The 18764-nt window shown below is 38.3% G+C and overlaps 1 protein-coding gene across 4 annotated transcripts in view; it reads left to right on the top strand.

Annotated features, from left to right (window-relative positions):
• Mapk8 (mitogen-activated protein kinase 8) overlaps positions 1 to 18764 on the top strand; it is a 74055-nt gene that overhangs the window by 38684 nt on the left and 16607 nt on the right. For 3 of the 4 annotated variants that reach the window (XM_038349111.1, XM_038349114.1, XM_038349112.1), the window contains exons 2-5: positions 12110 to 12278; positions 13636 to 13765; positions 18362 to 18420; positions 18527 to 18665. In XM_038349111.1, the coding sequence (XP_038205039.1) occupies positions 12157 to 12278; positions 13636 to 13765; positions 18362 to 18420; positions 18527 to 18665 (450 nt within the window). In that variant the 5' untranslated portion in view covers positions 12110 to 12156. Of the gene's footprint in view, positions 1 to 625; positions 747 to 12109; positions 12279 to 13635; positions 13766 to 18361; positions 18421 to 18526; positions 18666 to 18764 lie in introns of all 4 variants that reach the window. The other variant, XM_038349113.1, reaches the window with a different exon arrangement.

Raw genomic sequence — 18764 nt, 5'->3', positions numbered from 1 at the left:
TTATCAGTAAAGAATCTTTGGCAAATTGTTTTTGTCTGCTGGTTTCCTAACATCTTAGTATTGGAAGCTTATGTAATAACCCAGAAATGTTTAGATATAAGTAAAGACCTTCCAGCTGTCAAGCTATGAGTATGTTTAATGATTCGCAGTTGTGGCATGGTAGTTAAATTACTGAGTGAACTTAATCTAAATGTTAATTATAGAGTCTATTATTTAGTCACTTCTGAGTTTCATACTGCAGGGTTGCAATATGTGATCCATCATGAGACTCAGTTTAGAAAACACTGTCATGCAGATTGACAGTAAAGTTTTACCCTAGGTGTAGTATCTAAAACTGGATATTTAAATGGGCTTATTGTAGGCTAGTGGCAGCCTTGTAAACAAGCAAACAACAAAACTTGGTTTCTTCCATCAGCAGTGCTTACATAGTCAGTAAATTGTTTTCTGCACTTAAAATTTTTAACTGACTGAAAGGTGTTGTTGGCTCAAGAACTATCGGAGGTATGACTGACAAAGGAAAATTTAGTATTGGTTGGGATTACATAGTTATCCATATACTATTAAAATTAATTAAGACTATTAGTAAATGATAATGTTACCAATAGTGAGGGTCTCTTGTTTTCAGGTTAATCCTCTGTTAAGGAATTGAAACAAAGCCCACACACATCTGCAAAAGTACTATGAAAACTTTATTTAATACAAGCAATAGAAAATACCAGAACACACTGAAGGCAACAGCAGGCTATGTAAGTAAAAATACTCAGAGGCCCAGATTATTTTTCAGGGCTTCTTCTTTTAGGGCTCAGAAGAAGTGATTTGGTGATCTGGGGTGTAGTGAGGTTTGTTTTCTGTTTTGATTTATAGATTAGGTTGCATAATCATTTTTTCCTCTACTCATGTCTCTTCCCATAGTGCAACTGATTTTAGTCATATGCAAACCCAGTATGTAGAAGGCACATGATAGCAACCAGGGGATTCTCCCTCAAAGTTCATTTGAGGACACAATTTTGCCTTACTGCGTGCTCACTTAGAGTAGTCCAGGCCAGATCATCCCAGGTTACTAAGCTGTTCCCTATTTTTGCCTGCTTTAGTTATATAAATAAGTAATAAATGAACCTATGAGATGGCTCTATGGAGAAGTGTTTGTCCTAAAGCTGATGGCCTGAGTTTAATCCTCAGAACCCACATGATAGAAGGAGAGAGCATGCTGTTCTGGTTCACATTGTGTACTGTGGACACACATACACATACACATTGAATAAACAAATAATGGTAAAAATTATATATATACCAGTTTTTCAAGTTAACTAGCCAAAGGATGTCATTAACCAGAATATAGCATCAATTCTTGGTAATGAGAGCATTTATAATATGAAAAGTCTATATAATTAATCATAGTTATTATGAAAAATATTTGCAAGCACTAATAACTTGGTTGCTTCATTTCTATCTAATTCCATACATGTTTTATACATTCTATTTTTAAAGTATGTATATGGAGGGGGTACCTTTGCATGTGTGACTAAAGGTACTCTTGGAGTCTTGGAGAGAACATTAGATCCTTTGGAGAAAGAGTTACAGACAGGTGTGAGTCACCAGATGTGGATGTTGGGAACCAAACCTGGCTCTTTGGAAGAACAGTATATACTCTTAACTACTAAGCTATGTCTCTGGTCCCACATTTTTTTTTTTTTTTTTTTGTAGAACCAAGAAACTTGACTTTTCTTGGTTGACAAAACAAGGTTCAGTTAGAGGCTGAAGAGATGAGATGGGGAGTTAAGAGTATGTGCTGTTCTTCCATTGGACCAGAACTTGGTTTCCAGAACCTGTGTCAGCTGGTTCACACAACTATTCACAGCTCCAGAGGATCTGATACCTTCCTCTGGACTCTGCAGGGGCACCTGTGCTCATGTGTGCATTATTCCCCACCCCGATTCTGTTCTGCAGGGGCACCTATGCTCGCGTGTGCATTTTTATTCTCTCTTTCACGAGAGAGACAGAGAGAGAGAGACAGAGACAGAGAGAGAGAGAGAAACAAATATTAGAAAAGTTTAGTCAGAACTGGGCAGTGGTGGTGCACACCCTTAATACCAGCACTGGGGAGGCAGAGGCAGGTGGATGGAGGCTAGTCTGGTTTACAGAGCAGGTTTGCAGGTTTGGTTGCAGGACAGCCAGGGCTACACAGAAAAACCAGTCTCGAAAAACAAAACATAAAGAAAGGAAGAAAGAAAGGAAAGAAAGAAAGGTCTAGTCAGATTACATGTAGATAACTTTAATGCAATATAAAAGCTATTGATGTTCTGAGAAGTATACCTAATTCAGCAAAAGATAAATAAAATAAAAAATAAAGCATTGTTTTCTGACCTTACACAATGGCTTACCTTTGAACAGTTAAAGATAGCACATTTCACATAAGAAGAGTAGAGACATGAAAGCAGAAAGGTTTGGTGTGTTCAAGAAATAAAAAAGTAGTTAATTGTTTTAGAGGCATTATTTTGATCAGGGGAAGAACTATCATCTCTTACAATCAATACCTACTGATGGATATGAATGGAACAAAAATAGGCACAGAATATAAAAAAAATTATTGAAGTGGCTTAGAGGAGAAATAGTCTTGAAGTCAGGTAGTATCTACAGAAATGGAAAAGGCTACTTACTGAGACAATTAGAATCAACGATATTTGACAACCATTTTAGATTAATTTATAGAAAAATATCTTGTTTCTGCTCTGTAATCCCAGGAACACAACTATGAACAAAAATATTCTCTGTCTTCACAGAGGTTTCAGTGCTTAGGACACTCAGGCACAGACTTAAGCTATGTGTACCCTGAAGTATGTGCACTGACTGCTTGATTGAGTGGGGGATAAGTGTGTTTAAAACAAAGCTAAACTGACCTGCATTGGTTTGGAGATGAGAGAGATTTGTTGTGGCTGGATCCTGGAATTGAAGAGGAAGGAGAGGCTTATAAGCGAGGAGCTGAACCATTCAGAGCCCCGGAATTCCTAATGAAGGCTTAGACAGAAAAAGCTAAGGTTTGATTTAAAGCAAAAGAGATTCCAGATCAAATCACATGGTAGATGAATTAGTTTAGTTAAGAAGGCTTTAGTTGGGCCGGAAAGATGTCTCAGCCATTAAAGGCTAGGCTCACAACCAAAAATATAAAAAGGTTTGAGTTATAAGTAAAAACTTCAGCACAGGGCAGAGAAAGCGGCTCAGAGAAGCAGGGAGAGAGCCGTTGGACCTGTTGGAGGTTTGGAATCAAGCATGGTCATTAGTTAAACAGTTGCTACATGGCATGCCGTCTTTCCTTTTCTCTTTTGTGTGCTTCCTTGTTTTTTTTTTTTTTTTTTTTTTTTTGTGTAGATGGGTTTCTCTTACTTCAAAACTGACCAAACCCTCACCAGTTTTCCTCACATCTCTGGATCCCCTGAAGAGATCCTGAGTGGCCTCTTCAATCAGTTATCCACTACTCAATTGGTCTACTGAGCAATGGCCATGAGGGGAGGGTGCTGTATAGCATTAACAGTTGTCGCTACAAAGCCATACCCTCTTGTAGTTAAGGCATGTGGTAAGTCATAGGATGGGCAGACTCCCGGTAGAACTTTAGACAGTCATTAAGGCTGCAAATTGAAGAATGGGGAGCAAAGAGAAGAGTGAGGGGGCCCCTTTAGGAGAGTACAGTAATCTAGGCACTAGGTAATGTTGGCCTGAGTTAGAATGTTGAGTAAAAATCCACAAAAATGGATTTGTGTTAGGTAATGTTTGAATTTCCAGAACTACATAGATTGGATGTGGGAATATGAAGAGTCAGGGATAATATGCTATGTTGACTACAGAGATGATGAAAGCAGTTTCTGAGCTGAGAGAACATAGAAGAAGCAGATTTGGTGGGAGTTGAGGGAAATGGTTATTTTTGTACATGTAATTTGAGGGAGCTTTGAGACACCTGAGTTTTCTGTAGACCTTGCATATGTGTCTGGAGTAGAAGAAAGGCTCATGGTAAATAAATATTTGAAACTCTTTGAGTTTTCAGTAGTAGCGGAAGCTCTATGGGTAGATAAAATTGTCCTGGGAATGTATAACAAGAGATGTGGACCAAGACAGCCCTCAAGGGAATACTATTTGAAGGCTACAAAGGAGACTGGACAGGGACAGAAAGAAATGAGACAAGGCAGTAGTATACAGTATTCTTAGGAACCCAAGCAAACATATGCCAGGCAGCAGACTGTCTGGCCTTCTTTTGTAGTCTGGAAACAAAATTGGGAAATATAATTTATTAAAGGCAGTCTAAAGCTATCAGATCTTCTTAAGTGTATTTAAAAGGAGGGTAGGCTGCTTGCTTATGGGATTTGTGCAATATTATGAAAAAACTGAGGATTGATTAAAAAATAGGCTACTGATATTAAGGTTCTTGATGAATCTTCAGAGGGTTCCGGACATAGGAGAGTGTAAAAGAAATTGCCTAAGGCTTGATGAGTAATCTTGACATCTTGCTTGGAGGTTGATTATTACCAGCAATAATATATGCTTACTGTTTTATCTCTTCAAATATGCTATTGTAACATTTCTTAAACTCTTAGTAGCTTACTATGTTAAGAAAAAGTATTAGCCATGTTCTGACTCTTTGGTTTTTTGAGGCAGGGTTTCTCTGTGAAACTGCCTTGGCTGTCCTGGAACTTGCTCTGTAGACCAGGCTGGCCTTGAACAGAGATCTGCCTGCCTCTGCCTCCTGAGTGCTGGGATTAAAGGCATGCACCATCACTACCACCACCCAGCCATGATCTGGCTTTTTAAATTGGAGTATACTAACGATTTAATTTCCTCACAGTTATTATTACCAAGGACATTAATACTCTGAGGGCCATTTGTTCTTGTTCTTGTGAATCCAGTGTGCTGTTTGAGGTTGCCTTGTTTGTCATTGTCTTAACTTGATATTTTTATTCATAGTTTTTTTTTCTCCCTCTCTCTAAAGTACTTCATTATATAGAACATAAAAGATTGATAAAAGTTCTGTTTGGTATATGTTAGGGGGGTGTCTTTAACCTGCTGTACTGTAACAGGAAAATAAAAATCTGTGGATGGTGGTCACCAAAATTTGTAATAATTTCTTGCCACTGGAAGCTAGGTTTGTAATAGATTCTCTATGGGGCACAAGCTGCCTGCCTTCTAATTCAGTCATTCGTTTATGACACTACTTAAGATTGAGGGTCCAGTTCTGCAAGATTGTTCCCATTGTAGATGTCATTTACAAAGCAAAAGTTGTAGCTCTTTGTCCCACTTTTTCCTTCCGTCCTTCTGTTCTTCCTCTTGACACAAGCTAGGATCATTTTGAGAAGAGGGAACCTCAGTTGAGCAAATACTGCTATCCGATCAGCCCCATAGGTGAGTCTGTCATTCCTTCTCCCTCTGTCTTTCATAATATATTAATTAATTCCGATTTGTGTTGTCCATATGTTTGTGGGTGTCAGACCATCCACTGGATCGTAAGCAATCTACTAGTAGCCACACTCCCAAGCAGAATAGTTCTTTCTCTTCTATAGTTTGCGACTGCCAATAGCCTCTCAGGGATGGGAGCCGCATGATTTCCCTCATCCATGCTGTAGTTTTGACTGACTTGGTCTTGTACAGGGCTTTGCAGCTAGTCACAACTGCTGTAATTTCAGGAGTGCAGTAGCTGTGCCATGTCCAGAAGATAGCATTTCACAGCACTTTCCCCCATCCCTCCTCTGGCTTTTACATTCTTTCTGCCTCTTCTTGGATGTTTCTTGAACCTAGGGTGGTTGAGGGATTGCTTGATAAAGCTGTCCCATTTAAGGATGAGACTTAGGATGTTACTGCTGCCCACCACAAAAAGAAGCTTCTCTGACCAAGGTAGAGGCAACTCCCTGGGTGGTCAATATCATATGAGTTATTTAACTCTCTGTGCCAGTGCTTAGCTAGGGCCTCTTCTCTGGGTCCTCACCTTCCACTGCTGTGAGTTATGGAAGTGCCTTTGTGTGTCTCTCACTCTCGGTGAGATTCATTCTGACCTTTCTCTCCTCAATTTTTTTGGTTTTTTAAATCCTTACTGGGAACAGGCACATTTAATTACAAAAATGTATTTGTCATGGAATAATTCTCACACATAGTACTTTTTAAAAATTCTGAATATAGTTACATTGCTGGTGAGGTAAACTGGTAGTAATTATATGTAGAATTAACTAATACGAGTAAAATGCATCTGAGACATGTATCATTTGCTATTCTTAATTTGTGGTTTCAAGAAGTGTCTCTGGTGGCAGTTTAATGTGATCAACATTTTATTATAAGTCCTGAGAATCTTATTAGTAAAATATTTGGTAAAAGTTATTATTAGAAAATGTCAGGCATTTGAGTCTATTCCCAGAAATCATTTTATTTCATAGGACTAATTGTTTGGGTAGGTGAAGATTCAACCCAGATAGTAGTACAACGGTGCTTTTAAAACTAGGAATTCTTAAGGTTGGTACCTTAAGTTTTTGAACCCAAACAGAGTCCTTTTTTTCCTCTTGGAATTGTAGAGCCAGTAGTAACAAGCAAAGCTTTCTGTCTAATTGAGACAAAAAGGACATTTCTAATATTGGCTAAAAATAGGAGTGAGAGGGAGAGACTTGAAAATCAACTTCTGAGCCTTTGGGGTCAGGAGGTTATATATACAGTTAAAAAAATAGGAGTTTTCCAGTACCATATATGATTTTCCTCTTGTTGAGTGAACCTTAAAGTCTAATTAGAGAGCTATTGTTTATGGCCAAGATAAAATGCAGAATTGTAGATCTCGGCTGTCCCTAGTATACAGCACAATTTCTGCATCTAAAGGCTCAGGGATCAGTACAAAAGAAGACCCACCCTAAATGTAGATGACACCATGACTTGGACTGGAGTCCTAGACTGCATGCAAAGGAGAAAGGAAGCTGAGATTCATTCATCACTCCCTCCTGATGGACTCATACTGTAAGCCAAGACAGCCACTTCTTTCTTCAAAGAAAAGAATTTTCCCATGTATTTTATCCCAGCAGTGTGTACCCAGTACACTCCTGTCGTGTTTCTGGCAGTTGTCACAGCAGTTGTCTGCTGTCTTGACATGGTAGGTGTGTCATTTGAAATGCAGATTGTAGTGAAGCTAGAGGTTGTCTGGCCATCTTAGGTCCAGCCAGTGTGGCTAGCCCACCTGAAGAGTAACTTCTGGCCCACAAGGAACATTCTTTACCAGATACAGAAGATAAGAGCAAGGTAGAAATTTATGGGGTTGTATAGGCAGTATAAAAGGGGAGCAGAGTTAGACTGGGCTTGAGGTATAGATCACTGGTAGAGCGAGCATTTGAGTAGCATCACTAGGCCTTGGGGTGATCTCTAGCACTGTAAGAGAAAAATAAAAATAGATAAATCCAGGGAATTCTTTCCTGTATCAATATAGAAATTCATGGTTATAAAGTATTCTTATGGGCAACACAAATTGGACTTGGTGTATTTTTTTCTTCCTTTTGGGGGAGGACATAAAGGTGAAAGTAAACCTGGGAAGACTGGGAAGCATGTGTGATTGGGTGCATTGTGTGAAATTCTCAGACAATTACATAAAATAATTATGTTGGGGGAAAAGTATTCTTAGATATAAAAACAAAATACCTTTTGAGTACCTTGGAAAATCGCACCTTCTTACAGATCATGTCACCTGTTTTTACTCAGTTGAATGTCATTGAGAAGAATTGGCATTCTTTTAATTTAATTTCAACTAAGCCTAGAACCACCTTCCTATAATTAAGATATTTGTGTTTTGAATACAAAGTAATTTTAGGATCCTGGATACCAGTTAATTGAAATGTGATGATAATATATCTATATTGTGTTATGTTGTTTCAAGTACACTTTGTTTTTCCCTTCTGGTACTGTTTAAAAAGTTGCCTCTCCACTGAGGACTGCTGCTTTCTTGTAACAAAGCTCCTTTTCAGATTTTGAAGGGAAGGCTCCCCTCCCCTTTGGGGCCCCATCATGTTGCCTCCTAATGCTCTTCCACCTTGAGGCCCAACTATATACCTATCCCTGTAAAGTGCTCCTTCTGAAGGGTAAGTGGTTTCAGCATCCTCCTTTAGTAACTCACCTTTCTTCACCAGTCTCTTAACTATCTTAACTCTCTTAGCTTGATCGTCCTCCTGTCTGTTAGAATAGGAAAACATCTGGGAAAGAGAACTAGGGAAAGGAAGAAAAGAAACTGCTGGGTATAAGAGCCTCTGTTAAATATTTACATACTGATTCTAGAAATTGGGTCCATACAAGGCATAGTGATAGTAAAAGTGGTCCCTTGTACTCTTCAGATATGATCAGGGCTTACACTAGCTGCCAAATGCCAAGCCTCCAGTAAAGGCCAGAGTAATAAGCACCCAGTTTAGGTATCTAGAACCGTAAATCTCTGGCCTCTTAGAGTCTTGAGCCATAAGACTTCAGGTGTCAGAGCATGGAGCTATGGACTCCTGAGTCTGTCAGTGTAGCCATAAGCTCTTAACACTCAAGTGCTCAGGTGTGCCAGCAGTAGAAGGGCTGCTCCTCAACCACTCAGTTTCTGAGGAAAGCTAGAGGGGCCAAAAAGCTAGCACTTTTGTGAACTATAAGTAGCTTTTCTAGTTTCTTACTTCATCATTCTCCTGCAGGCTAATATTAGTATTTTGCTCCCCACCTTCCAGACCTTCCATCTGACCTCCTCACTGACCTCTGACCTGGCCTCAGGCTGCTCATGTATTTATTGAGTTAATTATTTTTATTAAAAGTTGTCAGTTGGGTGTGAGTGGTGTACACCTCAATCACAGCGCTCAGGAAGCAGAGGCAGGTGAATTTGAGGCTAACTGGTCTACAGAGTGAGTACAGCCAGAAGAGACAGGGCTACACAAAGAAACTGTCTTGAAAACAAAATCCCAGCAAAATTCTCCACAGACCTCAAAAGAACAGTACTCAACTTTATATGGAAAAAACCCAGGCTAGCCAAAACAATCCTGTACAATAAAAGAACTTCTGGCGGCATCACAATCCCTGACTTCAAACAACTCTACTACAGAGCTACAGTACTGAAAACAGCCTGGTATTGGCATAAGAACGGACAGGAGGACCAATGGAACCGAATAGAAGACCTGGATATTAATCCACACTCCTTTGAACACCTGATCTTTGACAAAGAAGCAAAAAATATCAAATGGAAAAAAGAAAGCATATTTAACAAGTGGTGCTGGCATAACTGGACATCAATATGTATCTGTCACCATGCACAAAACTCAAGTCCAAATGGATCAAAGACCTCAACATAAAGCCAGCCACACTGAACCTTGTAGAAGAGAAAGTGGGAAATACACTTGAACGTGTTGGCACAGGAGACCACTTCTGTAGTGAGGCGCTGCGGGCCGCGTTCCCGCCGCCCCAGCTCCCGGCCACCGGCTAGCTTTACACGCGAAATAATTACACGGAAACTGTATTCTTTTAAACACTGCCTGGCACATTAGTTTCAGCCTCTTACTCACATCTTGATTAGCCCATATCTAATAATCTGTGTAGCACCACGAAGTGGTGCCTTACCGGAAAGATTCTAACGTACGTCCATCTAGGGCTGGAGCTGCATCGTGTCTGGCCTGGTGGCTGGCTTCATGGCATCTCGCTCCCTGAGGAGAGACACAGCAGTCTGCCCTAGAGAGGAAAGGCGAGGCAATTGTCTGAGCCATCTACCTCACTTCCTTCTTCCTGTTCTGTCTACTCCACCTATCTAAATCCTGCCCTATCAAAAAGCCAAGGCAGTTTGTTTATTGGCCAATGAGAATCCTCCATCACACTTCCTAAATAAAACCCCAGTAGCACAGACACTGAGAGAAACAATAATTGGGACCTCCTGAAACTGAAAAGCTTCTTTAAAGCAAAGGACACAGTCAACAAGACAAAATGACAACCTACAGAATGGGAAAAGATCTGATCTCCAAAATATACAAAGAACTCAAGAAATTGGCCACCAAAAGAACGCTTAATCCAATAAAAAAAAAAAAAAATGGAGTACAGACCTAAACAGAATTCTCAACAGAGGAATCTGAAATGGCTGAAAGACACTTAATGAATTGTTCAACATTTTTAGTCATCAGAGAAATGCAAATCTAAACAACTCTGAGATTCCATCTTACACCTGTAAGAATGGCCAAGATCAAAAACACTGATGACAACTTATGCTGTAGAGGTTGTGGGGAAAAGGGAACACTTCTGCATTGCTGGTGGAAATGCAAGCTGGTACAGCCCCTTTGGATGTCAGTGTGGTGATTTCTCAGAAAATTAAGAAACAACCTTCCTCAAGACCCAGTAATGCCACTTTTGGATATATATCCAAAGGATGCTTAATCGTGCCACAAGGACATGTGCTCAACTATGTTCATAGCAGCATTGTTTGTCATAGCCAGAACCTGGAAACAATCTAAATGCCCCTCAACCGAAAAATGGATAAGGAATATGTGGTACATAGCAGAAAAAAATAGCAACATCTTGAATTTTGCAGGAAAATGGATGGAGCTAGAAAACACTATTTTGAGTGAGGTAACCAAGACACAGAAAGACAGTTATCACATGTACTCACTCATAGGTGGTTTTTAAACATAAAGCAAAGAAAACCAGTCTACAAACCACAATCCCAGAGAATTTAGACAACGAGGACACTAAGAATCTTATATAGATCTAATCTACATAGGAAGTAGAAAAAGACAAGATCTCCTGAGTAAATTGGAAGCATGGGGACCTAGGGGGAGGGGAGAGTCAGGGAGGGGAGCAGAGAAAAATGTAGAGCTCAATAAAAATCAATTTAAAAAAATTTGTCAGAATTTTTATTGTTATTGTCATTGCCTTAACACCCACCTCCTCTCCACCTCTCCTCAGCAAAACACACACACAGCTGTTCTTTAGATTCCACTGAATTGGTGACTTACTGGGTTGGTGAATGGTAACTTAGAGCTGTCTTGCTTGCATTTTGTTTATCTTGTTTTAAATGGAGTCTATGTTACCTGGGCTACTTTCAGATTCCTGGGCTTACATAGTCCTCTGTGCATCAGCTTCCAGCGTGCCAGAATTATAGGTCCAACCTACACATCCAGTGAAGGCATTCTAGAATAGAATACTTGCATAGTAAGGAAGGAGAGATTTGTCAGTATTTCAACATTCAAATGAGGAGAAAAAAGGATAGCCTTGACTTTTAATCTGGCAGGCAGTCAGGAATTGTCAAAACTGAGACAAATTGTTAGGTGCTCTAAAGACATTGGAAGTGAATTATTTGTATACTAATGCATGAACCCTCCCTTCTTGATCTTAATGTTTTCTATCCTGCTTCTTATCCTTGCAGCTGTTGCAGTTGTACCAGATGTTGCTGTTGAGTGTTAGAGAATATATCACAAAAAAGACCTTTGTTTGTTAAACAGATGCAATATGTGCTAAAATTTACTACCTTGCTTTCCATTGTAGAAATGCTTTCTAGAACATGTTAATATAATTATTTGCTTACTTTTCTTTTGTGTGTATGGAGGGGTACATGTGTTTGTGGAGGTCAGAGGTCAACCCCAGCTGTTCCTCAGGAGCTAGCTACTATATTTTGAGACATCATCTTCCTGGGATGTGGGGCTTGCTGACATGGTTAAACTTGATGTCCAGTGAGCCCAGGCATCTTCCCATGCCCACCTTCTCACTGGGACCGCACACAGTGCTTTACTTAACCCGGTTTTTGATGTGGGTGCTGGCACTTGTACTCTATGTGACAAACTCTTTACTGACTAGCTTACCTCCCCAGCCCCTCTTTTGCTTTTTGTTTGCTTTGTTTTGTTTTTGTTAGGTAAGTGTGCAGTAATGCCAGTGACTTAAAGATTAGAGAAACAGTTCATCATAATAAAAATGTTTTTGAAGAACCAATCAGTAATTACTTACATGTAACATGTACTGAGCAAAGTTCTGTGGTGGTTTTGGTTTTGGTGATGCACTCTTCTTAATGAGGATGACCTAGCAGTCTGTGTTATTATGGTGGATAAAGTGAGGACTTAGATGCTAATACTACACAAAATCATTTTCTTATGTCACTTTTTTTTAAATTTTGCAGCCTCGGTGAATATTTGGATGAAGCCATTAAACTAATTGCTTGCCATCATGAGCAGAAGCAAGCGAGACAACAATTTTTATAGTGTAGAGATTGGAGATTCTACATTCACAGTCCTAAAACGATATCAGAATTTAAAACCTATAGGCTCAGGAGCTCAAGGAATAGTGTGGTAAGTTTTTATTTCAAAATAAGGCAGCAGTTTTAACTGTTGCCCTTTCTCCTCTTTGTAATGTAGATCCTTTGGTAAGTAATCAACTTTACGCAGAAAAAGAGAGAGAAAAATCAAAACTATATAAATGAAAGCTTTAATGTGGTAATTTTTCCTCAGAGATTGCTGGTCTCTGAGCTTATTATTTTAAGCTGTAACTATTAACCAACAATAGTATTTTGAAACATAAAATATGATTAAATATGTACTTAGAGTCATATAGAGACATGCACTTATATCACGAAAAAGGAAGTGGCAGACCTGTTCATTCTATGAATGCACCTATTCCCATAGCTGATCACTGATCTTCACTTTCACTCTGTAGTGGATCAGAAATCTCATAAATTGGGGAATACATCAGCTAATACATCTTAGTATGCTTCAGAACTTGTATATCTTTAAAGTTGATTTACAAGGTAACTTCTATAAAAATGCCCAGGTTTTATAGATGAACATAATTCTTTATAAATTGAAGTACATACAGTTCTTGGAATAGTTTTCCTGCTGACTCAGAATCACTAAGTTAGCATTATAACCTTGGGGAAATGATAAGTCAGCCATACCCAAACATAATTACATCTTTATTGCTTCTTAAACAAGTAAAATTTATTTAAATTCTGCTAAAAAAAAAAATTGGGAGTGTTTCTGACCCAGCATGTTTATAAGGTTCTAGAAAAGCTCTTGCGTGTATCCACAAATACATGTATATAAGGCTGTTCTTTACAGTGTTATTTCTATAGCAGAAGTTGAAACAGTATCAAGTCTGGCAACAGGAGAATAAAACGTTATGATACAGTCAAACAAAAGTACTGTACAACATTTAAAATGAAGTGGAGCTGTCTGTGTCCAGTGGACACTGTCAGAAGTATAGACCTGAGTGTTAAAACGATCTACCAAAAACCCCTCTATATTGTATTAATTTCTCTGCAATATTTCAGATATTTAAAGCAGTTCTATATACTTTGGATTGACTACATATGCAGAAAAGATAAAAGCTTACCTCTGAGAACAGAAGAGGAAGAAGTCTTTACCTGTAATATGTTTCTTTTTTTTAAAAACTCAGAACAATTGTGGTAAAATATTAAAATCTAACAGAATTGTATAAGGGAAACACCCCCCAAAAAAACATACAAAATGAATACATTTTTTAAATGCATTTACAAAAAGACAGAAAGAACTTAGACATTCGTGTCCACCCGTGCTGAGGGATCTTGGGTGACACAGTCTCAGTGGAGAAAGTAAGGAGTCTATGTAACTGCTTTGTAAATTTGGTTTTAGAATTTTGTGCTTAATGTTTATTTTTAATATCTTATTACAGTGCAGCTTATGATGCCATTCTCGAAAGAAATGTTGCAATCAAGAAGCTCAGCCGGCCATTTCAGAATCAGACTCATGCTAAGCGAGCCTACCGAGAACTAGTTCTTATGAAATGTGTTAATCACAAAAATGTAAGTGAATATTTCATGTTTCTTAAGTATAAATGAAATCAAGATTTATTCATGAATATATGCCTGCCAAAGGCTTTTAAAAAAATTAGGGACTTTAAATTCTCTACATTGAAACATTATTTAAAATCTATAAACTTTACCTCCATCCCTTCTCCCTACCCCCATTAGTGAGTAATACCAAAAGTGGAAAAATGATATCTGAAATTTAAATGGTTAGTTTTCTGACATTTAATTTATGGAGTTTTAGGGAGATACGTGTTTGAAAATCATTTTATTCAGAATTTTTCTTATCTTAGTTTTTTTTGCTCCCTGTAAAACTGGCATTTCAGAAAACCGTACAGAGACGAAATCATTCCCATTGCACTTGGACATTGGAACTTAATAGGAATCAAAATTCAAACAACTTCTTTGCACCCAATTCTGACTTCTTCTAAGTGGTATCAGTACTTACTTTTACTCAGATAACCGCTGATAATAACAGCTGAACAAAAACCTTGGAAATATTTACAGAGAACGAGGAAAAACATTTCTAACTTGAAGATAAAACTTTCATTCATTTTGAAAATGAACAGTTAATTTTTTTTTCATGCCAGAAGAGGATATCAGATCCCATTCTAGATGGTTATGAGCCATAATGTGTTTTGTGGGAATTGAACTCAGGACCTCTGGAAGAGCAGCCACAGCTCTTAACTGCTGAGCCATTTTTCCAGCTCCAGTTAAATGTTTTTAAGTTTACATTAAGCATACTGATATGTTTGTGATTATCTTAACAGGACAGTCCTTCCAAACTAGGAGAGAATTGCAGAAAGGATAGTTTTATGAAGCACTAAACTGAAAGTGCTAGCTAGAGACATTATCCAAAGAAATTTATAAGATACAATGATTTTCATACTTTCTGGTGTAGAAAATACAGTTCATCACATTTTGAGAGCTAGCCACGCAAAGAACCTTTATATATTCATCACCAATGGAAACTGTATAGATGTTAATGATTGGGTTTATTATTTGGGAAGTTTATGCTGTTGTTTTGGAGGCAGATGAGAGTTAGATACCACAAAACAGTGATAATTTAACTGTCAGACAGTAGAGGGTGGACAGTGCATGCTGACATCTCAAGAGGGAGACTTCTTTGAGCTCCAATGAACTAGGAAGGCTTAAAGGGCTCGAGACTAGACTGTCTCTTAAAGATGGAGTGAAAGTTAGATTTTTGGGAAAGGGGATGACAGAGGAAGAGGGGTTCAAGGAAGAAATTGTAGTTTCTTGTTGCAGGTAGAAGCCAGATGTGGTGCTTGTCAGAGTTCTGCTTGTGGCCTTTCTTCTGCTAGAGCTGTTCATGCCCCTTTTAGTCTCTGGACCTACTTTCTTTAAGGCAGTGGAGGTGTTGCCTCGGTTTTTCTTTAATTCAAATACTTCCTTCTCCGCCCTGGGTGGCAACAAAGATGTTTCATCTACAGTATGGAGAGTTTGAGAAGCATGTCTTGTATGCTTAGCCATCAAAAGTGTCTCAGATTGGGTGCTTACATGGTTTGTTCATTGAATGAACATAAAACTAATAGGATGGAAGCCATGAATGGCAGGCAGCTCCACCCTGCCACCCCTGGTGTATGCTGGATTTTACATGTTTTATCTTTTCAGCACTTTCTCTTCTGCACAGATCATCTTGAAATGATGTTTCCCTACAATTTTCAAGGTTTTTGTAATTTTTAGTTTCTCTTTTAACCTGGCCACTCCGATGAGATTTTTTTTTTTTTTTTTTTTTTGAGACAGGGTTTCCCTGTAGTTTCTAGAGCCTGTCCTGGATCTAGCTCTTGTAGACCAGGCTAGCCTCGAACCCAGAGATCCTCCTGCCTCTGCCTCCCAAGAGCTGGGATTAAAGGCGTGCGCCACCACCGCCCGGCTCCGATGAGACTTAACACACAATATCTGATGGATTCCTCTAATAGCTGTTGAGGCTTGTCTCTCTATTGCAGATATTAAACCACTTGATTAACAAGTAATGGCCAAGGACCTAATAGCAAGTCACATTGTATTCTGCTAGTTTGGGAGAATTAAGTATAGTACTTTCTGTTGTTCTCATTTAGATATCAATGATGAAGTGTGGCTGTCCTCCCCAGAGTGTTTGGGGTTACCCTGTCCCCCACCTCTTCATTCTAACTTTACAGTTACTGGCTTTACTTCCAGGAATTGCTCAGATTGTCTTCATAATAGCTGCAGCTGTTGAGCGTGTTGTAGAAATTGCCATGCATAGCTGTCAGAATTGTTCAGTTACCCTAATTTTTTGTGTTCACATGCATATTATTAGAGACATTTTCACAAATACCTTTTAGAAATCTTTATGTGCTATATCTAGTTGCATTATCTAGTTACTGTTCTTCTTTGTTGTCGTTTTGTCCATAGAGAAAAATAATGTTTTTCAGTAAGTTTTTACTTGGTCATGGTAATTATTAGTTCTTTGCTCATCCACTAGTCAGTCCTTGACTTTTGCTTGACTAATCTGATTACGATAATTAATTTAGTTTTAAGTAAGACAGCTGTGGCTTCATTTGCCTAAAGTATACAGTTGAATAGTTTAATATGTTTCCATATATATATATATATATATATAGATAGATAGATATAGATATAGATATATATATCCAGTAAGAAACCCTATGTCCTTTTGTTGTTCTTCCCTATCTCTTACACCCAGAAGCTCTAAGCATTTATTAATCCCATTTTTGTTTCTATATATGCCTTTAGCCTTGACTGACCTATAACTTACTCTGTAAAACATACTGACCTTGAACTCACAGAGATCTACCTACTTCTGCCTCCTGAGTGCTGGGATTAAAGCTGTTCACCACTACCACTGGCAGTTTTTTTTCAAGGGTTTATTTATTTTATGTTCATTTGTGTTTTGCCTGCATCTGTGTCTGCATGAGAGTGTCAGATCCCTGGAACTGAAGTTACAGACCTGTGGGTGCTGGGATTTGAGCCCAGGTCCTCCGGAAGAACATCCAGTGCTCTTGATCACTAAACCACCTCTCCACCCACCCAGTTATTCCCTCTGTCTTAAATAATTAGTTTCTCATTTCTGGTTTCATGTTTTTTTGAATATTTACTGGCAGATGCCTTCTGCAAGCTGAGCTTAATGCATCCATGAATGGCATCCATGCTGTCCCCATGAAGATTATGTCTAGAAAAGCATTCCTTTTCCTAAATTGATGTGGGAGTCCCCTCTGTATGCTGTGAATATGTTTTATTACCATTGGTTATTAAAGAAGTTGCTTTGGCCTATGGCAGGGCAGAATAGAGCTAGGTGGGAAAAAACTGAATGTAGGGAGAAAGAAGGCGGAGTCAGGGAGATGTCATATAGCTGCTGAAGAATAAAGATGCCAGAACCTTACCATTAAACCATAAGCCTCATGGTAAAATATAAAATAATACAAATGGGTTAATTTAAGATGTAAGAGCTAGATAGGAATACACTTAAACAGTTTTTTTGTGTGGTTATTTAGGTCAGGAAACCAACGAGCAGCCTCTTTTTAACCTAAATCGCCATCAGACGTTTAAAAATATAAGTCAAGTGCATTGTTGTATACTGGCCTGTGAAAGCATGTCAGCTCATTCTTTCTTTCTAACAAGGATCTTAGGTGGTCTAGGATGAACTTGTTATGAGAATAAGATTCTGTTATGGTGTACTGAATGTAGGAATATCCAGACAGTAACTGAGGACCAAGTAGGATAGTTGTCCTTCAAAGTCAATGGAAGGGCTTCACATAGCACTTTCTATTTATGCTCTATCAGGCACTTATTTTGTATAAATGCTTATATAATTTGTCATCGAATATTAAGACTTTTAGGACAGTTTCATAGCAAATGGGAGAGAAAGATACAAGCTTGTATGTATTTGTCCTTGTATGTATATAGCGCCCCATCTGAGTAGTACATTTGTCATAACTGATACACCTACATTAATGTATCACCCAAATTCCACAATTTACATTAGATTACACTCTATTTTTTCTTTCTTTTTTTTAAAGATTTATTTACTTAATATGTATACAGTGTTCTGCCTGCATGTATGCCTGCAGGCCAGAGGAGGGCACCAGATTTCATTATGGATGGTTGTGAGCCACCTTGTGGTTGCTGGGAATTGAACTCAGGACCCTTGGAAAAGCAGCCAATGCTCTTAACTGCTGAGCCATCTCTCCAGCACTCTTTTTTTTCTTTTTGGTGCTAGGAAATTTACCCAGTCTCTCTGCATGCTAAGTAAACATGATGGCTGAACTATACCCTCAGCCCTTGGGGTTCACTTGGAATAAGAGAATCTATGAGTTTGAATTAATGTGTGGTATTTATGTATATATTTCCACCTTTATAGTTACCTCATTTTTATTTGCCCCAAAGATCTTTTGTTCCTCCTGGTCATTTTTTTTCTTTTCTCCAATTCCTAGCAATGAAATTTTAGTAAACATATGTTTATTTGTGCTTAGTATATAAAAATTGGATGATTTTAAACTGATAGTGAATTATTATAATACATGTATTTGCAGTTCTCAAATCAAGTATTAGGAAATAGTTTCTAATGTTTTTATTTCTTTGCTTTTGCCACAGATAATTGGCCTTTTGAATGTTTTCACACCACAGAAATCCCTAGAAGAATTTCAAGATGTGTAAGTGTGGTATTTAGAATGAATGCTGTTGATACAAAGTTTTACTAGTACCTGTCCATAGATTGTTGCTGTACACTTTAGCTGTCATCTTTTTCTACCCATGAAGTTACATAGTCATGGAGCTCATGGATGCAAATCTTTGCCAAGTGATTCAGATGGAGTTAGATCATGAAAGAATGTCCTACCTTCTCTATCAAATGCTGTGTGGAATCAAGCACCTTCACTCTGCTGGAATTATTCACCGGGTTAGTAGAAAAATATCACCATGTTCTTTTCTAAGGATTTTTTTTTAATTTTCTGTAAATATTTTGCTTGCATGTATTTAAGTGTACTACATGCATGCA

The sequence above is a fragment of the Arvicola amphibius genome, chromosome 12, assembly GCF_903992535.2.
Source record: "Arvicola amphibius chromosome 12, mArvAmp1.2, whole genome shotgun sequence".
In the NCBI taxonomy this organism is placed as follows: domain Eukaryota; kingdom Metazoa; phylum Chordata; class Mammalia; order Rodentia; family Cricetidae; genus Arvicola; species Arvicola amphibius.
This window is presented reverse-complemented; position numbering and strand designations above follow the sequence as displayed.